Source organism: Trichosurus vulpecula, chromosome 2, assembly GCF_011100635.1.
Source record: "Trichosurus vulpecula isolate mTriVul1 chromosome 2, mTriVul1.pri, whole genome shotgun sequence".
NCBI classification, from domain to species: Eukaryota; Metazoa; Chordata; class Mammalia; order Diprotodontia; family Phalangeridae; genus Trichosurus; species Trichosurus vulpecula.
In genome coordinates, this window is record NC_050574.1 from 366,268,527 (window position 1) to 366,278,064 (window position 9,538).

At 43.0% G+C, this 9,538-nt stretch overlaps 1 protein-coding gene across 1 annotated transcript; it reads right to left on the reverse strand.

Moving 5' to 3' along the window:
- Positions 1-2,354: 2,354 nt before the first annotated feature.
- LOC118839842 (HIG1 domain family member 1A, mitochondrial-like) lies at positions 2,355-2,695 on the reverse strand. Its single transcript, XM_036747353.1, has one exon. It carries the CDS (start codon positions 2,668-2,670, stop codon positions 2,383-2,385), a length of 288 nt encoding a protein of 95 aa, XP_036603248.1. The 5' UTR covers positions 2,671-2,695; the 3' UTR covers positions 2,355-2,382.
- Positions 2,696-9,538: the final 6,843 nt, after the last annotated feature.

The following is a 9,538-nucleotide window of genomic DNA, read 5'->3' on the forward strand; positions in this document are numbered from 1 at the left end:
CTTCAGGCCCATTGAGACCAGTTCTCAGATTATGAGTTTGGTGACATCTCTCCTTTACGATTCTAGGATGACCTGAGGGGTTGGGTTAGGATCTAACGCTACTAGCTTAAACCCATATTGTACTATATTCTCCCCAATATTGTTCAATTAACATGTATTAACTTTTGCAAAGGGCTATTTTCTGAGAGGATATACCAAGAGCAAAATCTAGCCTTCTCTCCCCACCCACTTGACCTGAGGAGTGGTATACTCTACTCTCTACTATCCCAGTCACTGGGAAGAAGGTGGCTGCCATGTGGCATCTGTCCCACCAAGTTCACTTCCCATGGAGCAGAGTTGGTTCATGATATCACTCTCTTCCGAACCCAAACCAACAAGTACAAGATACCCCTGGCTTGAGTTAACTAAGCTACTCAGTTGAAGGATTCTTTTCTTGTTGAATTTAGTTACACAAGAAATCTGGCATGGACTTTGTTGTGGGTGAGCATGCCTGTGATTCCTGCTACCAGGGTAGACTCCCTTAACTTTGGGGTTTCTGAACTGCAGTATTTTTAAAGTTATACAGTTTGCACTACATTTGGCACTAAGTGGATGAGCCCCAAGAGAGGATAGCCACCATGCTGTCTACAGAGGGGCTTAGTCTGGAAAAAGAGAGCAGGTTGAAGCTTGTTTGTGGTTCAGTACTGGGACAGGGCCTATGAGTGGTACCCTTGTACTTTCCACCTGAGTGAAAGAGAATTTGTCTGAAGAAACAATAACAAAATAAACACAATATATGATGTTCAATCCACAAACAATTCTGAATATTAGCTTGCAAGCTTGTGCCAACGAACTGAGCATTTCTGAGTATTTCCAACTTTAAAAACATTCACTTCTGCCTTTTACAGTATGAAAAGGTAGTAGACTAATTATGTCCTTTAATAATAAATATTTATTTCATATTCCATTTAAACGTATGCCCAATGGGACATATTTATTCTGTAGCTGTGGTTGCTGTGATGGTTGAATCTATTCCTCCTCTCATTACTTTCCACCCCTTCTCCCTCTCCTCCCCTCTCCTCCCCTTGCACTCCCCTCTATTTCCTGCCAGTTCCCTATCTTTCCTTCCTCTTCTCTTCTCCTCCACTCTACTCCTTCTCCTTCTACCCCCTCTCTTCTATCTTCTCCTCCTCTCTTCTTTTTCTGTTTGTCCTTGCTTCTTCCCTTCGCCACACCTCTCTCTTTCTGCACCGTTTTTTCCTTTCCTTTTCTTGTCTCCCCACATTTCAGCCCATCTTGGGCAACTGAAAAATTTTGATTTCCCTTTTTCCTGAGTCTCAACCTGGTGGCCCTGGGTAAGGGACCATTTACAAAGCAAGATTCCAGTTCTATGGTCTTGCACAGATACAGAAGGGAGCAGGAATGAGTTGGGGGAAACAAAAGAGTGCCCAAATATTAAGGTGCAAGGTATGGGGAATGGGTTAGTTACAATTTATAAGGTAAGATCTCAGGTTCGAGAGCCAATAGAGAATGACTGAGTGAAGCCAACAACTAAGGAAACACGATGATGAACATTAGCCATGAATCTATGGAGACTTATTTGCCTCATGCAATGGATTGCTGAAAGGCTACCACTAACATGGAAGGCAAGAAGCAGGGAGCCAGGCCAGTCATCATACCAGAGGGCATAAATTGTATGCAAGAATTCAGGTGTTTCCCAAGAGGAGACATTTTTGTAATCTGAAATAGAAGGTTCCATGAAAAGAAGTTCACCACTCTATACAGGAGGGGAATGTGTACATTCTTTGGGAAAATATCTTCTTGTTTCATAATGGTTCCCCCAATTTTTTGTGGACTAAAACTGGCAAATTATCTGGGCTTAGTTTTCATTCACATGCTAGCTCCAAATAACTTTTCTGGGGATGTTAAAAAAATTTTTTAATAGAGCCATCCATAGCTCCCAGTTGTAGAGTTTAAGACTTGTGAGACCTGCTTGAGCCCTTCACCTGAAGGCCAAAAACCTGGACTGGCCAATCAGAGAGGATGATTTGAGCCCTTCTGGACTGACACACCAGCAATCCTCTGCGATGCTCTCTGAGTGAACTCAAATTTCTTCTGCTGTGTCAGCAATCACAAGACCGGATTAAGCTTGCACAGACATCCTGAATGAGGGGCACATCCTTGCTTACTGGAAACTGGAATCTTGGCTAACAAAAGGACTGATATCCTGAGTTAGGGGGCACTTCCTTGCTTATTGGAAACTATAATCTTGGCTAGCGAAAGGACATGTGCTGCTTTTTAGAACCACATATCCCTAAATGATTTATTTTTAAACATAAACACATAACCTCAATGTGAGGTATCTAACTCTAAAACATCAGCATGAAGACAGCATCTTTCCTCCTAAGGTTCGGATTTTGGTTTTGCCCAGTATTCCCAATACATGGAGTACAACATACCAACAGTCATTGCTCCTACTACAAAGCCTTGGACTCCCACACGCATGTGAATCAGGTGGACAGACATTTTAGCATTCCCTCTGCTCTTCAGTTTGTATAATCCATATGCAACAATAGCTGCAAAGCCTGCTATTCCAATTGGGACAAATGGTGCCTCTTTAGCTTTTCGAGCAAGTTTTGATCCCAAAGTCTCATCATAACTGGAGAGGGAAACATCATTGTCTGTTGACATTGTAGCTGGTTGAAAAGCCTTCAGAACAAGATGCAGCAAAACCCCCTTCCACAGGCAGCCACCAGCTTCTGCTTGGCTTCCAAGCTTGACCATCTGCTTCGTGAGGACAGTGATATCTTCACTTGTACGCCAATTGGATTTAAGTGAGGCAAGGCTATGCAAAGTCACCAGCCTTACTTTCACCCCCTGATCCAACTGGATTCAGTGGCAAGACATAGATCAGGACAAGTGAAGATGGCCCAGGATGCAGTGGGAGACCTTGGCCTTTTTAAGCTAAGGTCTTTCCCAGGTGTCAGTTTATTTTAGGCAAAACCCATTCAAGTGATTAAGACTAGGTAATAAATGAGGCAAAAACATGGCTTCTTTTACCTGCTGAAAAAAGAGAATAAAATGAATCTGGGAAGGAAAGATCCTCTGAGCATCAGGCCAGAACAGAAACAATTGCTATTTTGTGATGGCACCCTGAGCCATCACAACCCAAACAGTGACCAAAAGGGGCTCAGAATAATCCTAAATTGAGACACACACTCATCAGCAAATACAAATTATTGCTGCATACATTATTTATGTAATATCTTGTAACTACACTCATTTTAATTCTAAGAGCAATATTGCTGTTCAGGTCTAACTTTTTTTCTGCCTATGCTGCTTTAGGCATCGTATATGAAAGGAAAGGCTATGAAAACCATCACAAACACAATGAGCCTCCAGTTAGGACATTTCCTAACATTTAAGCAAAAGTTTGGCTCCCTGCCTTAGTGTGCATTTATATTTCTTGCTAACTCCTGGCCCTTTTATGTTTGAAGCCAAACCAAGGCCCTTGGAGTCATTGTGGTAAAGCCTAGTGCAGAACAATAGCTGCTACAAGGTAGGCACCAGGCTGAGGAAAGGGGAGACCCTCTCTTGGCCCTCCCCTCAGTCCCAGAGGAGGTGGGTCCAAGTGGCCACTGAGTCTTATGCTCTGAGCTGCCAGTCGGGCCCGTGGCTCTCCTCAGTCTCTCCCTTCTCTCTCTGCCACAGCCCAGTGCTACTTTCTCCTTCTCCTTTTGCAGGCTGCCCCTGTGCTGCTGATTCTTTCTGGCTCAGCTCTTGAAGTACCCACTCCTTCCTATCTCCTTCAAGACCCTCAAATCTCTCTCTGCTTCTGAAGAAGCTCTTTCATTGACAAAGTATATGCTTTTTCTCAGTGGAGTAGGAAGACCATAACTCCACTGGACGGGGTGGGCATTTGTCTTCCAGTTTTGTGGTGGTTACCATCTGTGCTAAAAAGTTGTGGGGTGCCATGTATTTGGACTGAATTGTGGGGTGGCTTGCTATGGATTAGCATTCTAATTGGGGAAGTTATTCTGGCAGATTAGCAGAATTGCCAAAAGAAGAAAAAAAAAAGAAAAAGTTCATTGAAGCATTTTTGAAATTGCAGAAAAGAGCACAGATTTAAGGCCAGAATGAAACAACAACTAACAGGACAGCTTGGAAAGTCACAATGAATTTTTTATGTACATAAAAGGTAAAGCAAACATACTTCATAGATATTTACATTTTCATTGTATTATAACCTCTTTTTGTATTCTATTTTGGATAAGAAAATACTAGTTTTATCTGATATTATGTCACAAGTAAATTTTGTATGTATGTATATATACATATACATGTGCATATATCCATTATATATATAATATGTCAATTACACACATACACATATGGATTCAGTATCCAAACACAATGTGAAACTTTAAACTTTAGATCATTATTTTATTAATAAACTTTATCCACTGCCATATCAATGTTGAGTTAAGTTAAGCTTGGTAAAAATGTGCTATGAATCTGAGTACTTAATGTTTGCTTGTTAATGTATTTGGGCCCCATGTTCCTTAGATTCCTCTTTTCCTCCCTCTAAACAGGAAGATGGACCCACAGAAAACCCTTTATCTTGTTCATGCTTCCTGAGGGTCCCATACCTAAGCTATAGGAGGTTGAGATACAGATCCTTATTTTTGGAGTGAAGCCCAGAGGGAAGGGAAATCGTGTCAGAAATGATGATTTCCACAATGTCTGCCCCTTTCTCAGCCCCAGCCCCCAACTTTGTTGCCATTTGTGTACTATGGCTAGCTGTAGGACTGAAGAGCTCATATACACTTGATTCTCCCAGTCCTAACTGTATCCTCTACCCAGTTTCTCTCTCTTCCCTTGATTTGGAAGCCAAGTCCATGTGCTGACACACTCAAATTAGTTTTCATCCTGGGCTTGAATGATAAATCATTAGAGAAGATCCTCCATGTTACAGTGTAAGCTCTGCACATATGTGTCAAGCTCCCTGCCTCCTTTAACAAACCTTTGGACTCTCGTTCTTAGAGACTGACAGGCCTGAACAAAGAACAGGAAACTCTTAAGACAAAGGATAGGAAATAACTCCTCTCCCACTGGAGAAACATTAACCTGGCCAGTTCTTAGGAATGAGGTGGGGAGAGGGTGGCTCCCCTCTCTGGCAGGAAAAACTTTCTTTGTTCAGGGCCCTATAAAAGTCACCACATGGGACAGGCACATTGGAACCTCACCTACAGAAAGGACGCTTTGCCTGGGACTAAGTTCAGAAAGACAAACCAAGGTAGCTATAAAAAGGGGTTCTCCAGCTTAGGAAAAGCCTTGGGAGCAGGTGCTGAATGTGAGTGTATGTTGTGTGTTGTGTGTGTGTACTTGAAACCTTGGGCGGCGGTGTTCCTCTGAACAGGTGTTTCCTCCGTGTGTCTGTGTCTCTGTCTTTGTCACTGCATTAATGTGTAGTAGGAATTGCTAAATAAGGTGGTTGCAGGGTTAATAGAGTATTTCCCCTGCCTTTCAATAAAAATTTTGTTCTGTTGGGAGTGTGCCTTATTGCCAGCGCCAATCCAAATCCGAACCTAACCTAGCTTAATCGAATAGGGCTGCACTGTATGCCTCTGATGTCTCAATGCTGACATGTCTATACTCTTAACACTCTAAAGCCATGACTCTCCAGTCTGCTAAGGGTATTGCTGTGTGAGTACGTGTGTGTGTGTGTGTGTGTGTGTGTATGTGTGTGTGCAAATGTAACCAGGAGCTCACCAATGGCTGTTTCCTTGCAGAGCCAAGACACTGTGAGTGGAAATTCAGTTCCTCCCCTCTCTTGAGAGGCTGGAAAAATCTGACTTCAGAAAAAAGAAAGATCTCTTCTAGGCTGGGTGCTTCTGTGTACCTCTTAGCCAGTATGTGTGTAGTGCATGTGTGCAAATGTAACAAGAGGCTCACCAGCGCTGGTCTCCTTGGAGAACCAAGATATTATGACTGGACACCAAATTCCTCCCCTCCGTGAGAGGTGAGAAAAGAGACAACTATGGCTTCTCTAACAGAGAGACTACAGTGAGATGATGAGTCCTAATGGCAAAGGATGCTGCTGCCAGCTCTTGCCACCCAGAGCTTCTCTGCCCAACCACTGCCACTGTGGGACTCTGAGCCTTCTGCTAAGGCACAAAACAACTCCAGGGGCTCATCAGTTTTCTTTCTGCTACTGCCTTAATTAACATGAGAAAAGTGAGGAGATTATATAACTCATTGATGTGGGGACAGCAGGAGCCCATCCAGAAAGGAAGAATAGATGTTTCACGGTGGACAGAGGGCTGGTCCTAGAGTCAGGAATACCTGAGTTCAAATTGCTGTCTCTGCCAAATATCATTCTGACTGAAGGCCACTCTTTTACCCTCTCTAAGCCTCACTTTCCTCATCTGTAAAATGAGGGAGTTGGGCTTGATGACCTCTAAAGTCCCTTTCAGCTCTAAATCTACCATCGTATGATCCTATGAAATCGCTGCTCTTCTCTTTCTAGGGCTCCCTCAGCCCCATTTTTTTCCATTTATTTAAAGACTGTTTGCTTTATCTTTTTTGATTGTCATGTATTCTCAAAAGAAACTGACTTCTCTTAAGGCATCACCCAGGTTTGTGTGCGCGTGTGTGTTAGGGAAATCTAAATGAGGCAGACTAGAAGTTGTGTATAGCTATAGAAAACTTCTACCCACAGAGAGAAGGAAACCTTTCTTAAGTGCTGGGGTGCCAGTTTGAGCACTCAAATGAACCAAACAGATTCCATTTGGAGCACATTATTAAATCCTGCCCCCTTTCCCTCTACTCTGCACCCCAAGCAGTGAAACTAGGCAAAGCCTAGGCAATGAATAAGCAGCTTTACTTAGTGGAAGGCGGTTTGGCAAGTAAAAACTGGTGTGTCTTCTGCCTCATTATGCTCTCTGGGGCAGGATTTTTCCTACTCTTTTGGGATAGAGAAGAGGAAGTGATTAAAGCCAAAGTCACACATTCAGGGTCATCTGAAGGGCTGAGAGACTCTGCACACAGGAGTGTGGGGGGCCAGTGAGAGGCAGCAAGTAGTTTTTATCTTCAGCCAAATACCACCTTCTACCCTATCCCCATACACTGATATACAACAAACAGCAGCTGAGGAGTGCTCCAGGGGATTTGATGAATAAGAACCAACCTTTCTGGAACAACCGAGACAGAAGTTTGTGCCAGTAGTTGGTGAGGCAGGAGCTCCAATAGCCATTAGAGACAAGGTAACTCAACTATCACTGTTCATCCCTGATCTACCTGGAAAGTCCCCCTTAATTTCCAGAATTGTTGCTAGTGTCTTAACCTTCTGTACCACCGTTATCTAGTTATCTGTAGACATAGACCACAGTTGAGTCCAAATGTAGCATAGGCTTGCAATAGGGGCTCCAAGTCTCTGCTTTGTCACTGCCAGTGACCCTCAAGAATGAAGCAGTGGTCACTAGGAGCCTAATAAGATCCATGGTATTTCTAAGCTAATATTCTTTTGGCCAAAATGTAGCCTGTTAGCATGGCACTGAGGTCTCAGAGTCCAAAAAGACCAATTTCCACTTATGTCTATGATAATAAGCAACAGGTAGGAAATGAGGAGAGGTCTTCAAGTTCACAGGGAAATGTGACCTTCATTTCACCCAGAGAAAAAGTGGGCCTCAATGAAAGCCAAACAAGACAAGAAGGACCAGAACACGGAGTGGAAGAACATTGTGCAAGTGAAGTGAGGGAGGTGGGATATCCGAGGTTAAGATATATTTGGCATTGTTGTTTGTCCTTCATTCTCCAAGAGGACCATGGCATCAAGAAAGTGATGCTATGACTTGCAATTAGATGGGATTTAAGTGAGGCAGGACTGTGCAAAGTCACTAGCCTCACTTTCTCCTCTGGAGCCATCTGGGTCCAGTGGCAAGATATAGATTAAGATGACTGGAGATGCTCCCCTCCCTGGAAAGAAATGCAGTCCATAAACTCTTTTCAGGTATCAGAGATCAAAATTTACATTCCTTTGGGCAACAACTACAACAAATATCTGGCATAGGGCAATTATGCAGACACATACAGAAAAAGATCAAGTAGCTGAACCTAGCCAGATCATGGAAAGAATGGAATCTGGTTTTCCTTGGCTTGTAGATTATTGGCATGTGTTACAAATGAGGATGATGGGAGCCAAGCTGGGCTCAGATCATGTATGCTCAGACTAATTCCCACATTAAGTCACACACCAAACAGCCAATTGAATCTTGCTGTTTGCCTTAAAAATGTAACATCTTTGTATGATAATTAACTCATTTTAATTCTAGAATATGACGGACCCTCAGATCTAGCTTGTCCCCTCTTCTGCTGTTTTAGGCAGTTTATATGAAAGGAAAGGCTATGAAAACCATCACAAACAAGTTAGGAAAATTCCTAACTTTTAAGCAAAAGTTTGCCTCCCTGCCTTAGTGTGCATTTATATTTCTTGCTAACTGATGGCCCCTTTATGTTTGAGGCAAAGCCAAGGCCCTTAGAGTCATCGTGGTAAAGCCTAGTGCAGAACAATGCCTACTACAAGGCAGGCACCAGGCTGAGGAAAGGGGAGACCCTCTCTTGGCCCTCCCCTCAGTCCCAGAGGAGGTGGGTCCAAGTGGCCACTGAGTCTTGTGCTCTGAGCTGCCAGTCGGGCCCGTGGCTCTCCTCAGTCTCTCCCTTCTCTCTCTGCCACAGCCCAGTGCTACTTTCTCTTTCTCCTTTTGCAGGCTGCCCCTGTGCTGCTGATTCTTTCTGGCTCAGCTCTTGAAATGCCCTCTCCTTCCTATCTCCTGCAAGACCCTCAAATCTCTCTCTGCTTCTGAAGAAGCTCTCATTGACAAAGTATGTAGTTTATCTCAGTGGAGTAGGAAGAGCCATCATTGTGAAGGACCATAACTCCACTGGATGGGGTGAGCATTCGTCTTCTGGTTTTGTGGTGGTTACCATCTGTGTTATAGAGTTGTGGGGTGCCATGTATTTGGACTGGATTGTGGGGATTAGCTATGCTATGGATTAGCATTCTAATTGGGGAAGTTATTATGGCAGATTAGCAGAATTGCCAAAAAAAGAAAAAAAAAGAAAAGAAAGTTCATTGAAGCATTTTTTAAATTGCAGAAAAGAGCCCAGATTTAAGGCTAGAAGAAAACAAAGACAAATAGGACAGGTTAGAAAGTCAAATGTTGATCTGTTATATACATAAAATGAAAAGCAGGAATGCATGATAGAGATTTGCAATTTCATTTACTGTCCTTTTGGGGGTTCTGTTTTGTATAAGAGAATTTTAGTTTCATTTGGTGTTTATTATGTTGAGAATTTTAAAAATAAATTAAAAATATGGATCCAGGACTTGCACAGCACAGTGCCCTTTGGTGGGCATTGTTAACAGAGAAACTGAAGCTGAATAGTTGAACTCCATGAGCAGATGCTCTACCTATTAAAGGGTAAAAGTACAATGTCAGGAAAGTATGTGAGCTGCTTTCCTTCTCCGGGCTGCCCTTTGCTCATCTCTAAAATGAAA

What these genes read in the sequence shown, in the direction of transcription:
- LOC118839842 (XM_036747353.1), bottom strand. Translation starts at nt 2,670, where the DNA reads ATGTCAACAGACAATGATGTTTCCCTCTCCAGTTATGATGAGACTTTG.